Below are 24,788 nucleotides of genomic sequence, written 5' to 3'. Positions count from 1 at the left end.
CCTTTTTAAAGCCCTGTCCTGGCCATCCTGCCTCTTTTTTTGCAAAAGTGGACATTTGTCCCGTTTGCTCTTGCCGACTTGATCAACGGGACAAATGGCTTCTTTTGCCAAAACAGTGGGATGCAGTGCGGAGGAACGTACTGCGGGGAGGGGCGAGTAGAGATGCCAGCCCCGCTCGTGGGGTCGGGGGGAGGCAGGGCTGGGCTGGGGGCGAGGCAGTGTTCCAGCATGTGCAGGGCTGGCAGGTTTCCAGTGACCGGGCAATGGCCCCCTGCTGCAGGGGGAGCTTGGGCAAGTGGCTGGGGGTGTCCCGTTCTCCCTTTGGACAATATGGTCACCCTCATTGCACAAGAGCTGAGTAAATGCAGGCTGAAATGAAGGCTCCTTGTTCTCCTGCCTCAGCTGGAGTCTGTTGTGACAGTAAACCACAGACCATGTCAATGGCATCACTCTCTTCTCCACTCCGTGAAAACCAGTAGCATTTTCAAAGCCCTTAATGTTTCCTTTGATCTCTCTGGGTCTGTGGCTTTTCCCCGTGGCAGAAAGCAGATTTAAAAAGCAGGAATACATCTTTGTCTGTCCTTATTTTCACATTTTCAGGTTGTCTTTGTGACCGCTACTAGCAAGGACCCTTATCGTCCCGATGACGTGCACTGGTTACTTTGGGGTTGGAGTGGGGAAGCTGTGCCATTAGTTCTAATGCACCAGCCTTTCTTAACTGGGTACATAAATCGGCACAATTGGCAGACACTTAAAGGAGACGCTGATTAACGTAGCATGCCGTATTTCAGATCAGAACTGAGGTATGTCATTGGGTGAGGAGTGGGGAATGAGTGGCCGACCTTTCATAAGCACAAAATTCACTTTGACGTCTTAAAAGAGACTAAGTTTTTGTGTTGTCTAAAGCATTGTAACATTAGAGATGAGCAGGTTCTAAAGTAGCTCTGATTCCACCTATCTCTTGGGGGGAAATGGATTTATCAGCTTTCTTCTTCTTACCGGATGTGACTGCATGTCACGCTCATTTCTTTCTGCATGCTCTATCCTTGTGATAGATCAATTATATGAAGAATCTGAGTTCAGGGTTACTGCAGCTGTCATTATCCACCCTGCTGTCTACAACAAAGTAGACTGGCAGAGTATGCCTTCAGCGGTGACCCGGTGCTCTTGAGGTTGGACTAGGTGAAATGACAGAGTTTTAAACATCAACAAATCAGTTGTCTCTTGCTTCTGACTAGAGGCCTGTATCAAAATATGTAAATTACTTTGGGCATATCTATTGTGTAAATATTGGCACTGGAACACCGGAACAACAGATCCAGCTGATGGGAAGTGTGTTCTGTACAGGATGTAGCTCAGAGGTGTTTTTAAAATTACAATGCAAAAGAAGCATTTAACTGTGTTGTGGGGGGGAGGGAATGAAAGCAGTCAAATGAATGAACACTTATGGGGGGGTTCATTTCCTTCTCAACTCTCTGGCACTTGAGTATAAAGAGGCACACACTAGGCAAGCCCAGATTGTAAGAGTGGACATGAGAATATTGGTGAATCATTGGGGTCCAAGACCAGGATGGCACGGTGACTGAGGGGTTGGGAAACCATGGTGCTGTTCCCAGCTTTGCCACTGACCTGGTATGGCTTGGTGCCTCTACTGTCTAGACTGAAAGCTCTTTGGAGCAGAAATTCTGACCCTTTGTTTGTCTTACCAGCACTTAGCACGGTGGGCCCCCTCACCACTGCTGTAACACAACCAATGCAACTGTCAAGGGCGAGCTTGTGTTGAAGTATCACCTCTCTTTAAGGGTTTGTCTACACAACAGAAGCTTGCACAGGTTAGCCTGAGCGAGCCAGCTTGAATCCAGCTAGGGCAGATGACAATAGCAGGGAAAATGGAGCAGAGTGGGCCAAACCCTGGGTACATACCCACCTTGCTTGCCCACTCCAAGCCCACCCTGTGCTGTTTCTGCCATTATATTACACACTAGCCCAGGGATCGGCAACCTTTGTCACACAGCCCATCAGGGAAATCCGCTGGCAGGTGGGCCGGTTTATTTACCTGCAGCGTCAGCAGGTTCGGCTGATCGCAGCTCCCACTGGCCTCAGTTTGCTGTTCCAGGCCAATGGGGGCTGCAGGAAGCGGTGTGGGCCGAGGGATGTGCTGGCTGCCACTTCCCACAGCCCCCATTGGCCTGGAACAGGGAACCGCCGCTAGTGGGAGCTGCGATCGGCTGAACCTGTGGACGCTGCAGGGAAACAAATCGGCCCGGCCCCTCGGCGGATTTCCCTGGCGGGCCACGTGCCAAAGGTTGCCGATCCCTGCGCTAGCCTATCAAACTAATTCCCACGAACAGCTTTAGCAGTGTAACATACCCCAAGAGGGACCAGCGTCTTTGTTACAAATAGCACCTGAATAACATTTCCCTTTTATTTTCTACTGGTCTCAGTGTCTTGTAAAAGCCAAGTGTGACTGGACAGCATCTCTTAAACATTGCTGGATTTTCTGTGGATTGCTGGAGACGTCATAAAATGTGTGGATCGGGCTGGACTGTGTGGGCCTCTCTAATCCCTTTGAAAATGTTGATTCATTGCAGCAGTTTGTTTTCCCTGTTTAGCGCTCCTGTTGCTGTGGTTACTGGCCCCACCGTGCCGCCTAAATGGTAACGAATGAAAGGCGTGTTCCTTTGTTATGACAGTGCACCGGGATCATGCAATTTATGTCCCCCATGATATCCGGGTCCAGGACCGGGGACGAGGCCTTCTTAATAATCTGTCCTCTGCCAGTTTTTTGTCTGTTGCATTTAAAACACTCTGGCCAAACAAAGCATGAGCAAATTCTCCCTTGATATGGGCATTTCATAAAGCCAGCACATTTTATACTGCATCCCTAATGCACTGTGTCAGGAAACAGTCCAGAGATCCAGATGACATGATTAATAACCCGCATAAAAATTCAGGCTGTGATATTGTTAGATCTCTCAAGCTGAGCAGGGACAGGCCAGATCAACACTTATATGGGAGAGCTCCGTTAAGGTGATGCAGGAAGCTGTGTTTTAGGCGCTGTTGCTCGTCTCACTGAGCCAACTCTCAACTTGTGCAGCGTGGGCTGGACTGTACCACTGGAGGGGCTGTCTTTTAGAGAAGTAAAACTGAAGCTGTCAGAATCTCAGATGTACACGCTATATCCAGGAATCGACCGAGCCCTGGCCATATTTCCGTAGGGGTTTAGCTACGTCGTCTCCTTAAACTCAACTGATTGAAATATTTGCCTTCTCTTCTATCCTTAACTGTTGCTGGATGCTGTTGAAAAGTTGTAGCCTACCCCAGAGGTGGCTGCATTTTAGTGGTTTAATTAAGTAACTCAACATACGCGACTTTGGCCGGTGCAGAAGACAACAATGGCAGGCCAATGAGATTTTGTGTCTGCTGATCAGAAGAAAGCAGGCTCATCTGTAATTTTCCTGTACTTCGTTGAATTAGTGGTGGTGGAGTCCAACATTTTTCTTGTACATCCCTGAATAAACGTTGTTTACCTTTGATTTTCTGTTTTAAAGAATGATATATATATATATATATGTCATAAATATATTGCAATAGCACCTAGAGGCCTTTACTCCACTGTGCTAGGCACTGTACAAACAGAGTGAAGAACATTTCTTTGCTTCAAAGAGTTTACAGTCTAAAGACAAGATCTTTACAGTGGGTTGGGGAAATGACTGAGCAAACCAAGGGAGGGAGGATAGGGTACAATAAAATATAGTTTAACATAGGTGGGCATAATGCATAGCAGAAACCACTTAGCCAGCCAGCTGGCGAGCTGACAGATCTGACTTCTGCTGTTCAGCTGATCTGATTTCACTTGATTTTGAACACTCATCTATTCAAGCTGAAAACAGCATGGGATGCCCTGCACACACCTACCCGCTGGGGTAACTAAATGCCTCGCTCTGTAATAAGAAAGTTTTGGTTGAGGAGGGTTTGAGTTTAGATTTTGCTGAGTCTGTCACTTGATTGCGGAGGAATAGGCATCTTAGCCAACTCCTGTATCAAACTTAGGGTAGCTTTGTTGATTGCTCACTGACCTATCTTTATCCTTCAGAGCAGTGCTGTTCTGGGAGATGTTACCTATGGTATGTCCAGTTAAAAGGCATGAAGAGGTATGAGATCTCCAGCCAAACAGACTCTTTAGTCACTGAGCAATAAGTCTCTGAGAGTTGAATTGTTCTTGTTCTTCCTTTAGGTGTTGCTCTGTCCTGACTTGGATTTTGATCAGTCTGAAAGTGACCAAGACATCTCAGGACTCCAAGGAACCAGCCAGAAAGCGACACAGCCAGGCTATCAAGGGGTACTTTAACAGCGACGTCAAACTGAGCCAAATGGAGAGAGTGCCAACCAAGAAACCAGCAGTAGAGACTATTTTAGAAAACTGGACTTTGATCTGAAGTTGGAAGTTGGGGTGGGAATGCTAGTTTATTGCACAGTTAAATGGAGATCACATGCTGGGTCGAACCAGATCTACCCTTTGCAGTTATTTTCCTGATGGTGTTTCTGTACCTTCTGCATTCTTGCTGCCCAGTGTGATGGCTGGCTCTTCATACACCATTAACTCCGGCTGTACCTGTATTTGTCTCTAAACTGGACACTCCTAATCCTATCACGGTTGGGACCGTAGAGAGAGATTTCTCTGGCTGGCCAGCTGGCTGTAGAATTTGTCAGGATGGTGGTAGCATAAGTCAAAATACTAGATCTTTTTTATACGATGGAAGATTTACCTTGTACTAACTGCACTGTGATGCTTTCTGCATGCACAGCTTGCTCGTAAATAGCTCACTTGTAAAAGGTATTTAAAAATGTCTTTGGGGTTGGACTGATCATTCCACTGCATCTGACATTTTTACTCTTTTGTAGGGATTGTAATAAAAGTTTGACTTAAAGTTGCTTCATCTTTGGAATGCATTCCTGGGCTTAACGTTTTACAGAGAGAGGATGTTACAAAGGAGATGGCTCCCCTTCTAAACTCTCAATCGTAGGGACTTGCCACTTGCTTTGCTTTGCCATATCTGAACTGGAACTGTCCTGTCTTGGCCCAGATGTTAATCTCGTTAAAAATCTGGGCAGTCAGTTGGGTTAATGATGTGGGGAAAAGCTGGTTTTCTAAAGCCAGATTTTTCAAAAATCTGTCTAAAGTGATCTCTAAAATAAAGCCTTATTTAAACAGGAAAGTTCATCTGGGCAGGAGACAGCTTTCCCAAAGGTTGGTCTAACATCTGGAGAACAAACTCCCTCAGGAAGGACCTAAGGACCGCCCCAAACCTTGCCACCTTCTGCTCCAAATGCAAGACACCCTTCTTCAGCCTGCCATAAACACAGATTAGCATGTGCACCCTACCAAAACGTTCCATTGCATGCACAATTTCTCCCCCCCAGGAGAGGGGAGAGAGAATGAACCCCACGTGACTGATATGAATCGAGTTGCTTAATGCATAACTGGAAGGCATTCAGATTCTACAGTAATCTGAGTATCCTAGAAGTGTAGGACTGGAAGGGACCTTGAGAAGTCATCTAGTCCAGTCCCCTGCACTCAAGGCAGGACCACGTAATAATGTGCCGTATAAGACTAGAAATATTTATGCTGCTGAGAAGAATTTGTGATCCAAAACCCATTGACTTCAAGGGAGAGACAGGGCTTCAAATCACACCAAACACACATTGGATGACATGCTTCTCAAAATGCACCCACCTGCAGAGCCTAGTGCCTTCACTGGGCGCTATCTAGCTCTTAGCACCTTGGTTTATAGGTCAATTAAGGATTGTCTAAATGAGTCCTTGGTTCAGGGCAAGCAGTGTGCAGCCTGTGGTCATGTACTAACCGTGCCCCGGTGCATGTTAATCGACCTCATTTCAAAGCAGAGTAGATTAAAGGGCACTTGGGAACTGTAGTGCAGCAGCAGGATCCAAATGGGAACTTCGGGCATGGCAGGCTAGCGGTAGATTTACACCCCAGCTTGTGGCAAACTAAGCCTTCATTTTTGCAAGCCCTTCTGTAGAAGCATAAATAAGGATTTTGGAGCCTGCCTTAAAAACGTTTTGCCCCAAGCGTGTGTGAAGAATTTTTAAACTCTGCTGCTTGAAAAGCACATTGTAGGTGCAAATCCTGAGGATCATGTAGCCTTCACCGAACAGTGCACAGTATTCCAAATGTCTTGAAAGGGGAGGCTTTTTGAATTTCCTATTAATGTGAGTCAAATAACCCATTTTTTTTTCCTACCCACCTGTACTGCTCTTGGAACAAACCCTCGAGAACTGGCCATTCTAAACGGCTTGGCCGGACGGCTATTCGCGAAGATGAGTAAAATCCAAGTTTCACACCCCTCAGTGAAAAACTTGCAGTTGTGTGGGTAAGTTAGCAAAAAGGCCAAATTTCCGGGCTGCAGAAGGGCCTGGACCAAGACCTTACAAACGTTTCATGACACTCATTAAATAAGAATGGGTGAAAACAGCCCAGTGTAGAAAAGGCCAGGTGCCCCTGCGCTCTCTTTCCCCCTCCCCCCTAATGTTCTGTTAAAGTCCACACTGCGTGTGGGTAAGATACCTGCCCATGTCTTCAGCCATGGGACTTCCCAGGATGTGCAGTGTCACCGGTGAAAGAAGCTGATGGGTGGGTATGTCACTGGGGGAACTAGGACAGAGGTGCCTCCCTTTCACCCCCTGCCCCCACCAAGTGGCCTTGGGAGAGCCAGAGGCTCTAGCCTCAGGGGCAGAAGCAGGAACCCCTGGACTTTCCCGCCAGAACTGCAGAATGTTAATTGGCTGTTTGCTACAAGCCTCCCCCTCCCTCAGTGTCTCTTCACCTGAGCTTCCCCCAGACCTGTCCTCTTCCCTTTCCTTAAGCTGAGTCCTGCCTAAATAACAGTCCCCCCAACACAGTGGCACTAACATGCCCTATGCTGCCATCCTTGTTCCCCCACCCTGTCTCTCTCTCGTCTAGTTAGCCAATATTGTCTCCTTGCACTGAGCTGTTTTTTGTGCTCCAATTGTACAGCACCTAGCACAATGGGCAGCCTGGTCCATCACGCAGGCTCACAGGCCCTACAGTAATATAAATAGCGTGTGAAGGCAGGATGGCTTGTGCTGTAGGCAATTGGAGCATGACAGATAGGTGTTCATTCTACAATTGCCCCCCGGCCTTTGTTGGCATCTTAGAGGGGACAACTAGCAGCTGGGAATGGAGCTGAGCTATCCTCAGACCTACCAGTACTTCCTCTAGTTCAGAGCTGAAACACTTCTTGCCCTGTGCTAATCGTTCTGCAGGGAGTGGCTTCGTTCTCCAGGGAAGTCATACAGCTTAAGGCCAGAAGGGCCTAACAGACCAGACCATCTGACCTGCATATCACAGGCCGCCAGCAGCACCCTGCAGCCCCCCACATCAATGTCAATAACCCTACTTAGACCAAGTATTGCAGCCCTCAGGAGACCAGACTGTTCTGTGCCACAGGCAGAGAACAGGAGCGACTGAGGTGCACCAGTGCCTGAGGTCCCTGCAGTGGCAGGGAAATATTAAGTGAGAGCCACCCGGACACCGGGGTGCCTTTCAGAAGCTCTTGATTCAGAGGAGAATCTAGGATTTGCGATTGCTGCTATCCTAGGTTCCCATCCTGCTCCACTCAAATCTATGCTGCTTAAATGACTGTAATCTCTGAACACCTCAATCATTATATAGAAAACAACTTTGAAAAAATCTACCTCACTGTACCCACTCCTCTCCCTGGGCGGCTGTCATAGCTGTTAGTCATGTCACCTGCAGCGCTGTTGTAAGACAGTGGCGATGAGTGTGGTGGAAGAATGTGTAGACTAGAACACCTCCAGGAAGCAGGGAAGTACCATTATTCTCATCTTTGTGTCTGGGCTTCCCAAAGGACTTGCCTGAGGAAGGCTGGTGGAGCTGGGACTTGAAGAGCTCTCCCATGTCTTTGGCTAGTTCCCTCATCCCTGGACCCATCTTCCACCACTCCATGACAAGACTCTGACATCTATTGTTTGCATCAGTCTCTGGGCCAGAGCCTGCTACTGATTTTTAAACATCTCCACTGTGGTCACGAAGGCCATTATAATCAACCACCTGATACTTGGGGCAGCTGCTTCTTCCAGGTGAATGACGCCTGAGGGTGCTCTTCCCCTATCCAGCAACATAAAACATGTGCATAACCTTAGTCTCATGGCAGGTTCAACCAAGTGTCTGCTGCTTCACACCAAATAAAAACATCACCTCAACGGTCACTGTAAAGTATATTTATTGTGAAAAGTGATAACTGGATCCCCACTGACCAAATCTCAACTGTGCTGTTGTCCGTGCTCCCTATACCTACGGGGTTAGATTTCATCCTTTTGGGGTCAACTGAAATAGCATGTCCCTAATGGGGTGGGGGAGACGTGTAATGCACTCGAAGCTTTAGCAATACATATTTATGTACAGAAAGGGGGAAGAAGGGGGTGTACAATGGAATAAAACCCTACACCTGCCCTAACTAAGCTGCCCTCGAAGGGAACATGCATTTGAACAGGTCAACACTATGTAGAAAACTCAGACCCTGCCTCTAAAGAGCTGAAATATGGGTGACGGGAGGTGAAAAGTGCGAACCCAGGGAAATCCCGTGGCAATAACCACAGTCCAAAGGTGTCTGATGAGCTCAGGAATGTTTCTTACGTGACCAATATCCAGGTCGCTTGCTGCAATTAAAACAGTCAAGTCAGTGCAGGAGTCAGGCAACCGTGGTTCATCACCATCGATTTTCAGGGTAAGCAGCCAGTTTAACTGGCACAATTTCCCACCCTCTGCGAGATTCCCCTCCCCGCAGCACTTCCTGGTCATGGGCGCTACACAGGTGCTGGCTAAGCTTAGCCTTGGCCTGCTAACCAACGCCGTGCTTACTGCTCAGGAGAAAGGCAGCATGCAACACGGTTCCGCAGTGTCTGCCAATTGCTCTTTTGAGAGGATTGTTTCCTGAGAGAGCCGTACCCAGTGCGGTGGCCTCAGACCATGTCTGCACTAGGGCTTTGTGGGCGTCCCAGATTACTATACTGGCAAAGTACTATAGTGTGGACACAGCTATACTGAGCACAGGCGTGTGTTTGGTGCCCTGTCCCTGGCGCCTGCCCCTTTTGCAGCGTGAGGGAGACCCTGGTGCACGTATACCTGGAGTGTGCCCGGTTGCAGCCCCTGTTCTGGCTCCTCCTGACCATCCTTTTACATTTCTGGCTGCACTTTTCCCCTCACCTTTTCATATACTCACACCCTATCCATAACCCCACAAAGCCACGGGACCTCCTTGTCAGCCTCCTCCTGGCGCTGGCCAAAGTAGCCATCTATAAGACCAGGGAGAGGAGGTTGGCTGAGAGGGTTTCCTGCGACTGGGGGGCCTATTTCCAGGCCTTTGCTCACATATCTGGGCAGAATCCCTCTGGGCGGCATCTGCGGGCTCCCTTGACACCTTCGAGGAGCAGTGGGTGCTGTCCGGGGTTCTCTGCTCGGTGTCCCCTTCAGGTTCCCTTTGTTTGACCCTTTGCCTTCACACCTGCCCCTGTTACATTTTTGGTTGTCCCCTGTAATTATTTGAGTTCCTGGACCTTGTGGATCCTTCCCTAAGGCTGGGGGAGGGTCCTTTAGCAAGAGGACCAGTGTAGTAAAGCCACCCGCCAGGAGTGAAACAAACTACCCTAGTAAACGCCCAGTTTTGCTGGTATAGCTCTGGCTATGCTACAGGCTTCTGTCGACGCAGCCACATCAGTCAGGGATCGCCCCGCGTCACATCCCTGACTGACAGATCTATGCTGGCCGAAGTCTGTAGCGTAGCCATAGCCCTCAGATTCAAATTTCACTGCAAAGCACTCGCAGAATTTTGGCAGCAGCGCTGCATTTGAGGTACCTTAGCGGGGCTTTAGGTGGGCAGCTCTAATGGTAGCGTTCTCTGCCACAAGCAAGAAAATTCACTAAAACATGAGATTGAACTGAGCAATGCTGCTAGCCCAGTGCTTCCCCACAATACAGCATTAGGGAGTGGTGGTTTCTACACGGACAAGGATGCTGTGTGTGAAAGATGTCCTAGACTCCAGATGTGATTATAATGTTTAAATATACAAATATCAGCTCTGAATTAGTCTATTTCTCCTAGGCCAAAGCAGTTCTTCAGTGCTCTCCAAACACCTGGATATCATTTGGCTGCTTAAGGTGCTTTCACCCCTTTCCCCCTTCCCTTTGAGCCCCTGGGGAGATACAGTAAACTTTAGTTCAATTCTGGCCTCCCATGCACATGTCTTCATGTTTGCTGACGTCCTCTCTAGCAGCCTTTTCTAATAAAAGATCTCCCTGGAGGGTGACGCACAGCATTATTAAATGATGCCTCGCTTTAAAATAGACCAGTCTCTACATTTTGGTTAGGCAAAATCCTCGTGAGTGGCTTGCTCAGCTTCCACACACCCCTGCAGCGTGGGTATCTGTTTAACGGCCCATTTCACAACCTCGTTTTGCCAATTGCCTTCGTTGCACGGAAGCAGAGACGAGGAGTGTCAGATTATAAGCGTTTGGGGATCGGGAACGAATAAAGATCACATTCTGCCATGGGCCCAGACTGTAACAGTTATATGGGATTTGTATTTCAGTACAAGAGCTGGGACCGTTTTGTGGTCAGTGGATTTGGAGCCTGGCTGACTGTTCCTATTCAGAGAATTTAAGAAAGCTTCTATTAAATAGAGTGGGTGCCTAGTGCTATGATCAAGCAGATGTGGTGTGGGTTGAAGCCTCCTTCCTTTCCGAGACAGGAGAGACCATGGATGGAAACATTTAGTCAAGATGCTGCAAGGGGTGTAAGTTACACCACCACTGTCACTGTTCCAGGCTGTAAATGCTTTTTTAGGATGTTCCAATACGCTATCAGCAAGACACCTCACGAGGGCGTATATCACTAGTGAGCCTCTCTGGTGGCTAGAGGTACACGCTGTCACACTTAACACCACATTCAACACGTGTATGGATAGCCAAGAAACCAACACCCTGCTGTGGCTCACTGGGTCTGCGTTCAATTTGTTCATTAACCCACTGATGTCCCCGTGGGCTTTCCTTTGTGGGATGCTTTCCCTAAAAGCACGTCTGCCCCAGATAGTTATGATAGCAGGTACCTCATGTCATGTTATCAAAGGAAAGGTTGTGTTGTATGACTTATGTCTTACATTCTGTGAGTAGCCAGATGCTGGTGGGTATTGCGCAGATCCACCTGGGTATTTATTTTTACACCTGTATCTTTCTGTACTGCTAAATCTGACATACCTTCTCTCTCCCTCCCTTTCCACCAGGAGAGCACTTTAGCCCAAACCTCACCCTCCCTGCACTCAACACCATGACCTGCCAGTACAGAAGTGGGGAAGCTGATTTCCAAAGGGAAAACATTTGTTTCTTTGGCACTAAAAAAAAGTAAGAACCACCCGCAGGGTTATTGTTGTTGAATCTGCTGATGCAACCCGTGATCGGCCTTAAAGTCTGTTAGCCATCCCGAAGCTGGTTCCTGTGTCGAAGGGATGAGCAGCAAGATAATCCTTATAGTCTCCATCGATCAGTTTGTCTGCATTGTTCTTGGCAAACCAGCAATCGACCTCCTGCTCACCGTTGTAGATCTTCCTCTGCTTCCACACGACAGGAACCAGCCTACCTTTTACCTTTAGCACATTCACTGGCCTCGGGTTCAGCTCTTCTGTTGAGTTCTGACTGACCAGCTGGGGACTTCCACCCAGAGGGTCCTGGGTAAGTTTGACTTCATGGTACAAGAACTGACCTGCAAGGAAAGATTAAACTTATTCCTAAAGCAGCCGCTTTGCTTTGCGACAGAGTCTTTTAAAGGGGTCTCCAAAGCAGCAGCCAAATTACGAGGTTTCAATGCCTCTGGGGCTCCTGAAGAGTTTCCCAGCGATGGTGGAAAGAAGCTATGTTCTACAATTCTTTTGTTAATCTCTCACCCACACACAGGGAACTGGGACGAGAACTCTGCTCCTTCTTCACCTCCAGAAACACAGGCCTTGGCCAGTTAAACTTGGAAACTGATTCTTGAGCTGCCAGTAGCAGAGAGCCTCCTGTTCCTCTCTGGGGGCTAAGCCCGCTGGAGGGTAACATCACTTGTTTTAGACCCACAAAGCTCAAACAAAGGGCGGAAAGAGAGTGTGGTGATTAGGGCACCACCCTAGAACTCAGGAGACCATTCTCAGCTCTGCCACAGGCTTCCTGTATGACCTTGGGCAAGTCCCTTGTTGTCTCGGCCTCAGTTCCCCAGTGGGCAAATAGCACTTCCCTACCTCACAGGGGTGTTGTGAGGATAAATATGTTAACATCTGTGAGGTGCTCAGATATTATAGTAATGGGGACTGTATAATTACAATCGATAGATACACTAGTGGGAGACGGGTCACATGGAGAACAGAGGGGTGAGAACGTTGAGAACGTTGATGGCAGACAAGCTAGTCATGACGGGATCGAGGCAAGAGTCCCACTTCTCGGCTGACCCATCCCATTCCTCAAGGCTCACCACCTCCTGCCTCTGTCCCTCAAACCCCTTTGAAATAGTCGCTTCTCCCATATCACCCATCTGAACAGTTTGCTACGGGTTACAACTGAAAGAGCGTGACACCTACCTAGCAGTCCATGGGAATGAGGGGAGAGCCCTTTACTGTTGGAAATGTAGAATCCCAGGTGATTCCTCTGGTAGGGGGCAGGATTCTTGTACTGGTGGATCAGGATGATGAAGCTGATGGTGCCGTGTATTGCCACGGTGACATTGGAATTGGCAAAGATAGACACCTCCAGGCCACTGCTCCCCACCGTGGCACTCCGGTCACATGGCAAAATGAGTCTTTCCCCATCATCCAGGATGACCTTGGTGGGTGTGATCTCGACGTAGGATCGCTCTGGCTTATTGCTGAGGATCGTGATGGTGGTGAAGTAGGTGCGTTGTTTCTTGTGGCCATTGGGAGGAGCCGGGGCTCCAATTAACTGCCCGTTCACAGTTACACCTTTTAGAGGGAAAAAACAGTGGTTTAAAATGTGAGTGAATGAATCGCTCCGAGCTGATGCTGTGGATCATGCATAATGAAAACCTCATTTTGAGTGGACACTGAAGTACCACTCATGCTGGGATCCTAGTTCTCCCAGCTACCATCTTGTTTAAAACAATGGGGCCAACATTTTCAAACTTGATTGCCGCAAGTTAGGCCCCTAACACCATATTTGGACATCCAAGTTTGAAAACAGGCCCCAGTCTATTAGCAGAATTCTGCCACCATTGCCCTGGACAGTGTGAGAGAGGATATTTTACTTGAGCGCTGAGTTAGCATGGTATTTGCAAACTGCATTATCATCTACCTAGGGCAGGTAGGTGATGGCTTGCTTTGACAAACACCATCCTAGAACCCTGCTCAATCACACACAGTGTTAACTGGCATGGGTCTAATCCCATTTTGCACAGGACCATGGGGTAGAATTATTTCTGATAAGAGAGGAATTGGATCTGGCCTAATACCACTGTTCTATAGGAGTCAGGGTTGTGGGTCATTCTCTGTAGGCTGCAGTACACCTAATGTGGCAATGGTGAGAGGTTCTGGTCCAACAGCCCTGAAGCCCTGCTGCCTAAGGCCAGAAAAGGTCCAACACTCCTTCACAGGCGACAGCAGCAGAAGTGTGATGGACCCCATCTTGGCCAACATACCAGGGACTGAACCAGGACTCCCAGAGCTAAACGCACAACTTCTACAGCTTGAGCGAAACAGCCCTCAGTGGGACAGCGCCAGACTCATAGTCTCCGTGCATGGGTACTGAGAGGCACCTGTAACTCCAGTGGGTTACACACGCTTCTCCCGCTCTGCCCTTCCAGCGTGCCTCAATTCTGCACCAGAGAAGCCACAGGTAGGGGTGGGAGGCCGTGCTTACAGTGTGCATGGCTCAAAGGGGTTGCAGACCCGGCAAATAAAAATTCTACAACTTGAGCCTGGTCGCTGAGGGGCACGTTTCACCCCTGGCTAAGGGAAACCTTCCCTCTGATTGCCTGTGTTTGCCCCGCCTCCTGGGGTATAAGCTGCCGATCAGCACTCTCTCCCTCTCCCTTCAGGAACCCACACTGTTCTCTTAGCGGGGCGGGGGAGCGGAAAAAGCCCAGCAGCTCAGGGCTGCTCCACTCCCTCTCCTCCTTTCCCCACCTGTGAGCAATGGGACGGCTCCTCTGTAACTCCCTCCCTGCCGCACCCAGCCTGCTAAGGGGGGGGTGAAGAGATGACGGGGGAGTGCAGCTGAGACTGGGTGGGGTCAGAACCGATGGAGGGCTGGGGGAACCGGCCGGTGTGACGTCACTTTCATTTCTTTGCAAAATGACAGACACCGGCCTCGGAAGGTAACAATGGAGGGTCACAACTGGCCTCGCGCCATCAGTGCAGAGGTGAAAAGCTCCCTATCCTGCGGTCACAGGGGAAACGGTCATTCCTTTCTCCATACACTTATCTGCCATTTATTTGAACCTGGGTGACGCTCAAGCACACTCTCCTCTCAAGCCACAAAAAATCAGCCAACCTAGCCGGTGAAGGAAGCTAGTGGTCTGTCTGCAAGGGGTTCGGTGTATACTGAAGAAAGCAGAGGCTGGACACAGACGGGACAGGGAAGTTGGGCCAATGCTACAAAAGTGCCACACAAAATAGCTCTCCAGTGACTTTGTTTTGTTTCGTTTTTTCCTTGTCAGACAGACTTTCGTATTGCCTTTCATGCTTACGCCCCCGCCGCCACTCCATGGCTTTCCTGCTTAGCAAATAATCCACTTACTAACCATTTTGCTTAGGAATTCCAGGTCAGATCTGAATTTTGGACAGTCAGGGGGTCACACTGCTCTACGCAAAGCAGAGACTTAATCGTTTGTGATTTAGCTTTCTCAGGACTGATCCAGAGGCAAAAACTGTTTTAGTGCAATTACTATAGACCCTCCGTTAAAACAAACTGTCATTAACTGCCTCAGTGCTCAGGGACCCTTCTACTGCAGCTTGACAGGGACTTAGCACTGAAGGCCGCCAGCCCCCTAAGTAAGCAGCATACAGTTAAATGCTAATGACTGGGTCAGATACAAAACCTGCCCACCCCACTGCTGGAGAAGACTCTGCAAGCAGTGGGCTGTGGAAGCAGAATCAGTTAGTGAAACCTGCAGATGGAGCAAAGGGGGGCCCAGAGCCCCAGCGTAATCTCTAACAGCGGGAGGCTGTTGGCTCATGTTAAGTGCCCCAAGTTTAGCATCTGAAACTCAAGATGGCCTTTTATTTAGCTGTGCCTGCTCCAGCTAGTCAAGTGTGGCATACAGACCACATGTGTCTTACCTAACAGGCACTGCTTGCTAAGATCAAGCTGGAGCATTGCATTCTGGGTCTTTGTATTTCCATGGTCCCGATCTCCATATTAAATATATGGGGTGGTGGCAATCTGTTCCATTTGACATGAAGTAGTTACAGCTCCTGGCCTCCTGCCAGTGGAGCCCTCGGTTGGGCAAAGTTTGGGCACCCTTCAGCAGGTTCTGCATGTGATTGGCGCTAAGCCATGGACAGCCACTGGGGTCTTATGCGTCTCCATCTCCCCATCTGTAAAATGGTGACAGAGCCTTCCTCCCTCTCCGGCTTGTTGTAAGTTTAATGCATAAAGCACCTTGTTGCTAAGTATTTTCACTGTAGGACTGATACCTGCAGCTCAAATTTCCCCAGTGCAGCAGCTGCTGGGGTAGCTCCAACAGGATTCCTCATTATCTTACCAGACTCATTATGATCGGAGACCAGTCTGAGAATGTCCCCTGGTTGCCCATCAATATTGAAGCAGACAGCTAGCTTGCTGGAGGGGAAATCAATGACAAAGTGAGGGTCTCCATCCGCTGAGAAGACATGAAAAGGAGAACAAAGGTAAGAGACGTTCACGGAACACCAGTATCCAAGTGCCGAATCTCACAAAACAGGTTTCAAAGAGCCTCATCTCTGTTTTCTTCAAGATTTACTGGTACATTTTTAAAGGGTTTATGGATAGCTTGTTTTGTTTCCCCACAAAAAATGTTGCGTTTAAGGTGAAAAGTCAAGAACTAAAATATTTCATTTCTGAAGTGCTGCCATGTTACTTCATGGGAGTTGTAGTTCGGGTGCCTCATGCCCCCATTATCCTATATATAGGCCAGGCTCCCTGGCTCAACTACATCTCCCATGATGCACCACAGTCTCCCCTCTTGGTGAAGGGCTGCTGCGTAGTCATGGTGCATCATGGGAGATGTGATCCTGGCCCATGGAGAATAATAGGTGTGTGAGGCACCCAAACAACAACTCCCATAAGGTACCATGGCAGCACTTCAGAATTGAAACATTTCTTTTTTCCACTGAAAACATTTTGAGTGTTCAGTTTTTCGATGAAAAATCAAAGTTTTCCCTGGGAAGAAGCCACTTCCTGTTTAGTCCAAAACCCAATTTTCTATCAATAAACAGTTTAGAGGGACAATTTTTGACCAGCCATAGGATTAGCATCACCATCAGGCACAATAAACGTTGACAGTTGAGTCTGGGCAAGTCCTCCTGCTCATCAATATTAATTTGATGCAGTAGCAGGTAGATTCCCCACACAGCAAGTGACCCACTCTTGCAGCGCCAGCTGATGGAACACAGCCATACAGAGATTGGCCTGAGCTGTGAACTTCAGAGCTAGGCGTGATCTTCTTTGGTGTCTGGTGAAGTTCAGATCTTGGGTCTTGGTTTAGGTCTATGTAATGTTTTAAAGGATTGTTGAAAAAACAATTAAACATATTGTGAAAACTTTTTGACATTTTTTACTGTCTTTTAAAATTTCAGCAACATTATTCTGAAAATCAAGTTATTGTGACCAGCTAAAATATTGAAATAAAGCCCTTATGACCCCTAAAATGAACTGGCTGTTTTAAATAATGCACCTATGTCTTCCTAATATACCACCCCGCTGTGCTTCCTAATTAGCACTCTTGCTAACTTTTAGCAATTCCTGATCCTCTCTCTTTTTTTCTTTTTTCTTCCAAATTACTGTATTGTAATCAAATGAATAGGATCTTTGCTGGTTTACTCCAGGAGGGTGTATGCCAAAGGCACTAAGAGTTGTGGCTTTGTAAATCAACTGTTCTTTATCTTCAGTTACAAAGTATACAGAATTGGGAAATAGACACTGACCTGACGTTTTGGATATTTTAATTCTTTCTTTGTCTGGTTGCTTGGATACACCTAGAAGAGGGGGAAGAGAAAGCAGCCAGAGTTATGGGTACAATAACAGACTAAGCAATGTTATAACAATGTTCCCAAAACACTGCTCAGAGAAATTACATGACTTGCCCAAGGATATACGTTGAGGCATTAGCAAAACCAGGATTATAATCCCAGTCTCCTACCTCCTAGTCCTGTGCTTTAACCACTAGACAATCCTTTCTAATTAAATCAATTTTGAGGTGTGCCTATTTTGAAGGAATGTGTCCAATTATTATAATTATTTTCTTTGTACCTGGTGGTACTTTGTGTCCTTGCAAACTCTGCACTCTTTCCCCAATGCCCTCAGTAGAAGGACTGGCATGAATCTCCTTAGGCCGGTCTGCCTGTAACTCTTTCATCTTCAGGGAGGTGAAGGGGATGATGAAGTTGTAGGTCAGGGCCAATGACTTGGCTTTATCCATCAAGTGTTGCCTCTCCTCCCTGTCATCACTCTTCAACCAGGAGGTCAGCAGCTCCTTGATGGTGAGATAACTCCATGCCCTTTCAGCATAATTCTGAGCCTCCTTGCCATCCTCCATGCCAGGAGAGCCCCTGATGTCATTCTTGCTTGGGACGTCTATGGCCACGTCGGTTTTCAGGAGGATGTACTTGTTGGCGTTGCTGGCCGTCACCTCTACGTGGAGCTTGCCCGAGTTGCGCTCGATGAGCTTCCCGGCAATGACGATTTCAGACCCATTGAAGTAGTTGGGGAAGAGGTTCTGAGTGACCTGCTCCACACTGTCTTTGGGATAATCAACCCGGATGTCGGAGAGAAGGGGCGTCCCTATCTCGTCGTAGAACCTGAAACAAGTGACATTTCCCACAGGTTAGTGTTTTCAGCCAGGTACTCACAGGTACCTGTATGCAGGGGTACACACATGCACAGAGTGCTGAATTTGCACTCGGGGTGGGATATTCCCCCAAGGTAATATCAGAGGCATGTTGGTAGGAGTTTTCCTTTCCCTGGTTCTTTGAGCATGGATCCTGTGCTAGGATCTAAAGGCTGTATTCCACATGATCTCTTCTGATACAGGAGGCCTGGAAGGAGAAGATCTCAGCACAATTTGTTTTATGATTCTGTGAGAGTTAGAATGGTTTCCACTAGACCTGGAGATTATACACCCGTAATATATCGGTGTTTCATCTAGGGCTTTCTTACAGGACCTAACACATCCCTGGGAATGTCTCCCACTTGGTTGGATTGAAAAGCGTTTATAAGGGACCCAGACCTGCGTTTACGGCTGCATGATTCTCCTGCTACAACTGGTGGCCTGACTGAGACCTAAAGCCACCTGGAGAGCGCTGCATTCTCTACCAGGCTTGAGCTTTCTAGTCTCAGCCTCCTCTTCTCTTGCAAGGCAGGACTCACAGAACCCTGAAATCAGGTATTGAAAGGTAAACAAACAAAGAACTGACTTCAACTCTATTTTTGAGGCCAAGCTACATTCCTTTTTCATGCCTGCACATACAGGCTGTTAAAGAGCTGGGACTTTGAACATTTTTATTTTTCTCTTTATAAAAAGCTTTTCAGTTCCCTTTTTTAGAATAATATTGAGCACTCTAGTGCCCTCAGTCTAAGGACCTCAAAGTCCTTTGGAAGCATCAGTTAACCCTAAGAGTGCTATTATTCACTCCATTTCACAGAGTACTACAACAAAGCACAAGTGACACTGGGACTTGCCCGAAACCACACAGAGGGTCAGTGGCTTTGCTGAGAGGACAACCCAGCAATCTGGACTCCATTTTACCTACTCCAACCACTGGACAACACTCCACTACCTTTACAAGCAAGTCTTTTCTCTAATGAGCTCTTGTAGCCTGATAGAGCTCCCGCCGCTTTCAATGGTTCAGGATCAGACACTGGTGGATGGGTTTCCACAATGTATTAAAGTCCAGAGGGCAAACAGGCTAAGTATAGTGTAACAGAGCAACACAACTATGATTGGAAGTGTGCAGGCTCACCCCTATGGATACCTAGGAGAACTAGGAGTTTTTTCCCCCATGGAAAATTTCATTTATTTGGCAGAAATTCAAACACCAAAAAATGCTGGTCAAAACCTGAATAACTTCAATGTGGAAATACAGCCACAGTGCCTCATGGGGGTTGTCGTTTGGGGGACTCGTGCGCCCATTCTCCTCTACGGGCTTGGCTTCCAGGTTGAGCTACATCTCCCATGGTGCACCATGGTCTCCCTCTTTAAGAGGGGAGGCAGTGCTATATGAAAATCCCTGGCTATGGTGTACCATGGAAGATGTAGTCCGGTCAGGGAGCCCCCCCCATTGAGGTGAATGAGGACAGGAGGCAACCAAACTATGACTCCCATGAGGCTATGCTGCAGCATTTCCAAATTCAAATGTTTTAGGTTTGAGGTGAAATATTTTTCAATAAAAAACTCAAATCAAAATTTTTCACAGAAAGCAGACGCTGTTTGTGTCTCAGAACCTTAACATTGTCTAACATCTATTTAAATGGGCAACGAGTCCTTTCTCCACTTGCACCATGGGGCGAGCTGATGTAAGTGTCTCCCAGCTCTCCAGCCATTCAGATTTAGGCACACACGCAATATCTCTGTCAAAAGAATTTAAACCAAAGTCTTGTTCTGAAGGGCATCAAAGCTGTACTATGGTACACTGTATCTTGAGTGGGGGGAAGAACTCCCAAGTAGCCATCCAGCCATGGAAAGAGCTCTACAACCATAAGACCATCAGAACGGCCAGACTGGGTCAGACCAAAGGTCCATCTATCCCAGTATCCTGTCTACAGACAGTGGCCAATGCCAGGTGCCTCAGAGGGAATGAACAGAATGGGTAATCAACAAGTGATCCATCCCCTGTTGCCCACTCCCAGCTTCTGGCAAACAGAGGCTAGGGCAGCTTTTATCAAATACGGCCACCGTGGACTTTTCTTGCAGCCACAGCCTCCTGGGCAGTGATTTCAGGGGCGGGGAGAGGGCTGCAAAGCAGCGGCCCCCCTCCCCCAGGGCCACCAGCAGTGGTTGAGCCCTGCCCACCTCTGGAGACCCAAAAGCTGGAGGAACAGACAGCCAGTGAGTTCCCCACCTTCCCACCACTGGTGGGGTCAGGCTCCAGCCCTGTGGTGGCAGGTGGCAGGCTCCAGCCACAGGGCTTCAGGCTCTGTTCCCAGGCTGTACGGTGGTGGGCTCTGGCCTCAAGGTCACACCCCCCACATCACCCCAGTTCCTTGCTGCCTCCATATCCACCTCGCCACCCAGAGCTTAATTTGTCCCCAGGTTTGCCTGGGCTGAGTAAGTCTGCTGTGAAAAGTGATATTTGTATGTTTGTTAGTACCACTTTGCACAGCAGGCTTAGTAACTAGGAAGTCTTTTTAAAAAGCAACCAAAAAAGCAAAAGACACAACAAGAAAAAGGATAATAACATGCAAAGCACCTTATTTGTGTTTCTATTCGGTTTAGGGTCAGTAAAGAATAGAGACAACTGTACATTAGTTTTATTATTGAGTCTGCAAAAAAAAATTCTACATAAATAAATTACACTGACTTAGACATGTGTATGTGCATACTTGTTTGTTTTTCCTAAAGTTAATTAAGTATTTTAGGGAAAATTGTCAGAGCAGCCACCAGCAAGAGTTGGTGGCCGCACTCTGAGACCACAAAGAAAATTGAGCTGAGAACCCCTGGGCTAGGGACACCATCCCTGCTCACACTTATCTGACCTGCACCTTTCAACCACAGTCAAACCTGTAACAGCCCCAAGTTTTTGGGGAGGAGGTGGAGTTTTGAACCTGTATTGGCACCCATATTTTGTTAATGGCCCATATCTTTATAAACAAATTTCCCTGGGAAAGCCGAAATCCAGATCCACCATCTTCAGCTAGAGCCTGTCTCTACTGTGAATTTATCTGAGGTCACTCCTCCCCACACCCATACCCAGTCTCATCCAAGGCCCCAGTGCGTCCAGGGCGAAGCTCAACAAACCCTTTCAGCTGTGCGGCTGCGTCCTCGTCCTCCTGGATCTGCCGCATCATGCCGCAGTTCTCCAGGGACATCCTCTCCAGCAGCTTATAGTCGACGTCGTTGCCAATGCCGATGGTGAAGAGGCAGAACTTCTCGCGGATGGCCTCCTTGGTGTTGCTGAGGATCTTGGAGGACTGCATCTCCCCGACTGTGGGCCGCCCATCTGTCAGGAAGATGATTAGGGAGACGCTCCTGGCGTCAATGTCGTTCTGAGCGATGTAACTGTTAAGCAGCTTTGCACTCGTCTGGACAGCCTCATTAATATTAGTACCTGGGAACGCAGCAAAGTCATGAGCTTATTTTCCTGATTAAATGCAGTGCACATGGCTGACAAGAAAATCTCAACAGCTTGCAAACATCTGATATGTTCTACTCATTGCGATGTGCCCTTTCCCTCAAAAATGGTACTGTTCCCGTAAGCAGGCTCTGTTATGCCACCTCTTGACAGGTCTGTATCTCCGTCAGTGGGCACCACTACACACGCAACATTTGACACTGCAACAGAGGAGGTGGAAAACAAGGCTAAAAATACTAGAGATAGTCCTGAAGTGAAATCCTGGCTCCATTCTTGAATGTTAGAAGTTGGGAATCAAAACCCAGAACCCCAAAGGGAATTTTGCAAATGGTCTTTATAATGGGTCCAAAGCAAAACCCCAGAGCCAAACATCCCGAATCTCTTGCACTCAAAATGCAAATCCAAAGTTGTAGCTTGACATATTTTTCAAAACCAGAGGAAAGAAATCCCCCACGCTTACCAGTATCCTTTTTAAACCATAACTCAGAAAAATAACATTGAAGACTGAAAGCAACGATTTTTTTTCCAAAAAACATTTTGTGGTAAAGGGCTCATTTGTGGGAAGGTAGATGGGTGTACAAATGCTAATGTGAAGACACCCACCCAACAACGGTTTGCTAAATGAGACACATTAAAGAAGCAAATCAGACTGGTACACTCGCTGAGATGGACAATCAATACATCTCTCTTTTCCAAACTCCAAAGTTTGGCATGCCGTTAATTATTTCCCTTTGTTTTGGGCTGTAATTAGGCATATCCCCTCAATGCAGGCTCAGCTGGCCCTTACGTGGTTCTCCTTTGACACCTCTGGGATAACATGCTTTGTTCATTTGGTAATCACCTTTGGTAATTGTTTAGCTAGGCATGTTCCCCTCCCCACCCTGCCTCTTCCTAAACTCCTTAGCTAGTAGTAAAAGCAATGCAACAGACCATCCTGTTTGCTCATTTTTCCTTTGGAATGCTTCAATTAGAATGAATGCTTATTGTTTAGGCTGATAAGGAAAAGTAGGGAAAGCCCTTGCAGATCTTTAGCCAGCTGGAGTCTCTGGTCTTCCCAGAATTTCTTGAGATCATTTTACAGGGCTTTGTGCAGGTCATTTGGTGCTTAGACGTTAAACTGATGATGGGTCCCCAAGAAGTACATTAGGTTACCGGGGTTCCCAAATGTATTTATACTGTGGACCACAACTTAACAGAGAGATCATTGCACCAAATACCTCCTCTTGTATTACAATTAGAGGATTATTATTTATTTATTTTGTTACAGTAGTGCTAGGATCCCTAGTCATGGACCAAGACCCTCTATGCTAGGCACTGTACAAACACAGAAGTCAAACAGCAAGTCAAACACAGAACAAAAAGACACCTTCCCTTCCATTTGCAATCCCTGCGGCAGCTCCTGCAACTGCTTGCATGCTAAACTAACATTAAGAAATTCTTGAATATATCTCCAGCTGCCCCTTAACAGTTGCTTAGCAGCTGGAAACAAGGTGAAGGAGCCAGCACCATGTGACCAGCCAGCTCTCTGTAGGCCACAGTTTGAGAACGGCTAGCTTAGATAGTTGGGAATCTTGTGTGATGAGAAGTCAGAGGGTGGGATTTTCAAATATGCTCAGCATTGGGCTAAATCTGCTACCAGAGAAATGAACAGTGAAGTTCCTATTGACTCAGACAGCACCAGAGAGAGGCCAATGCTGAGAACACTTTTGATAATGCCACCTGGTGTTCCCTGAAGAGATCTGCAAGGTCTCAGGATGGTGTAAATTAATCAAAGGAACAAGTCAATCCCATCTGGGTCTCCAAAGCCTACCTCCAGTAGGTGAGATGTTATGGATGTACTTCTTGGCATCTCTTATGTTGTTTGGAGTCACTGGCTCCAGATGGTCCTTTTGCCAGACCTTGATTCGGTCAGAAAAACCAACAATATTGAAGTGGTCCTCTGGCCTTAGGTCCCGGAGAATGGTGAAGAGAGCATCTTTGGTCTAAAGAAAAGAAAAGAAAAGTACAAGTCAAATTCTCACTGCTTTAATGACAAGGGCCCAGATCCTCAATGATATTTAGGCACCTAACTCCCATTGATTCCAATGGGAGTTGGGCACCTAAATATCTTTGAGGATCTGAGCTAATAAGCCTCACTCCCTAGATGCTTATTATTTGTATTACAGTAGCACCTCGCGACCAGGGCCCCACTGTGTTAGGTGCTGGACAAATATATAATGAAAAGACAGTCCCTGCCCAAAAAAGCTTGCAATCTAAGTGTAAGATGGGAGACACCATTTGGATACAGGGGACAGATGGGGCAGGACAAGGGAACAGTTATGAGTAGTGGGGCAGTGGCCGCAGCACACCCACTACCTAACCATTGTCAAGTCTTTTGTAGGCATTGTGGCGTAGGTTTTAAGGAGAGATTTAGGGGAGGATAGTGGCTTTGCAGGTATTTACAGGCATACAGGGCAGCCTGGCAGAATGCATGAAGGTGCTCATCCAAAAGAGTGACAAATGGAGTAATCCAGGGTGATAGAAATCAAATATTTCTAGACCTGAGGTTTTTATACAAAGAAAACCTGGAGAATAGCACAAATGTCCTATCAAGTGGTGTGGCCAAATTCCTCTTGATTCTGCACTGAAGCTGGCGATTTCATTGCAAACAAATTACCCATTGCAATGGAATGTCTTAGTCATCCCTCCAGCTGGTGATCTGGGGTCTGATCCAAGGTCTATTTGAAATCAGTGGGACTCTTTCCATCAGCTTCAATGTGCTTTGGATCAGACGACGGGTGCCCTGAGCAGCTCCTAGTGATCCGCATCCAATTTGTAAACCCTTCCCCAATTTTATTTTGATGATTTCTCTTTCCCCCTTTCCAATCTGGCAATAACTGATATTTAATCCGTTGTTACGTTTCTGTGGAAAGCATTCCATAACTGTTTCAGAGACAACGATACTAATAGAGACAGAGACAGTGATCAGATGGTGCCCTTGTATTTTAGCAGTGATGGGAGGTTCAGATTTAGGGTTTGGTCCTGAAAAGCACACAAGAGTTTGAACGCTTTCCCAGACCTCTGAGACCAGCTCTCCCTGGCAGCATGTGCTAGACATTTGCTACTTCCTGGAGCATTTTCTTGGCGTTTAGAACAAGGAGGGAAACCTAACAGCAGGTGTTACGAGAATAAAGGCTGGGCGGGAGTTCACATCACGGGGG

General features: G+C 47.5%; 2 protein-coding genes across 3 annotated transcripts in view; one reads left to right on the top strand and one right to left on the bottom strand.

Moving 5' to 3' along the window:
* The window catches only part of LOC140906948 (store-operated calcium entry regulator STIMATE), an 85,910-nt gene extending 81,009 nt beyond the window's left edge, over positions 1 to 4,901 (top strand). Inside the window, exon 9 of the mRNA XM_073331928.2 lies at positions 4,238 to 4,901. Coding sequence (XP_073188029.2) covers positions 4,238 to 4,351 — 114 coding nt within the window. The 3' untranslated portion in view covers positions 4,352 to 4,901. The remainder of the gene's footprint in view (positions 1 to 4,237) is intronic.
* A 3,370-nt stretch (positions 4,902 to 8,271) lies between these two features.
* Positions 8,272 to 24,788, bottom strand: part of ITIH5 (inter-alpha-trypsin inhibitor heavy chain 5) — a 59,064-nt gene continuing 42,547 nt past the window's right edge. For both annotated transcript variants that reach the window (XM_073328826.2, XM_073328827.2), the window contains exons 8-14: positions 23,399 to 23,570; positions 21,255 to 21,564; positions 17,552 to 18,099; positions 17,227 to 17,277; positions 15,807 to 15,923; positions 12,670 to 13,047; positions 8,272 to 11,819 (exon numbers count right to left, since the gene is read on the bottom strand). In XM_073328826.2, the coding sequence (XP_073184927.2) occupies positions 11,521 to 11,819; positions 12,670 to 13,047; positions 15,807 to 15,923; positions 17,227 to 17,277; positions 17,552 to 18,099; positions 21,255 to 21,564; positions 23,399 to 23,570 (1,875 nt within the window). In that variant the 3' untranslated portion in view covers positions 8,272 to 11,520. The remainder of the gene's footprint in view (positions 11,820 to 12,669; positions 13,048 to 15,806; positions 15,924 to 17,226; positions 17,278 to 17,551; positions 18,100 to 21,254; positions 21,565 to 23,398; positions 23,571 to 24,788) is intronic.

This window comes from Lepidochelys kempii, chromosome 1 (genome assembly GCF_965140285.1).
Source record: "Lepidochelys kempii isolate rLepKem1 chromosome 1, rLepKem1.hap1, whole genome shotgun sequence".
Lineage (NCBI taxonomy): Eukaryota > Metazoa > Chordata > Testudines > Cheloniidae > Lepidochelys > Lepidochelys kempii.
Note: the sequence above shows the minus strand (reverse complement) of the source record. Positions and strands in the feature narration are given on the sequence as shown.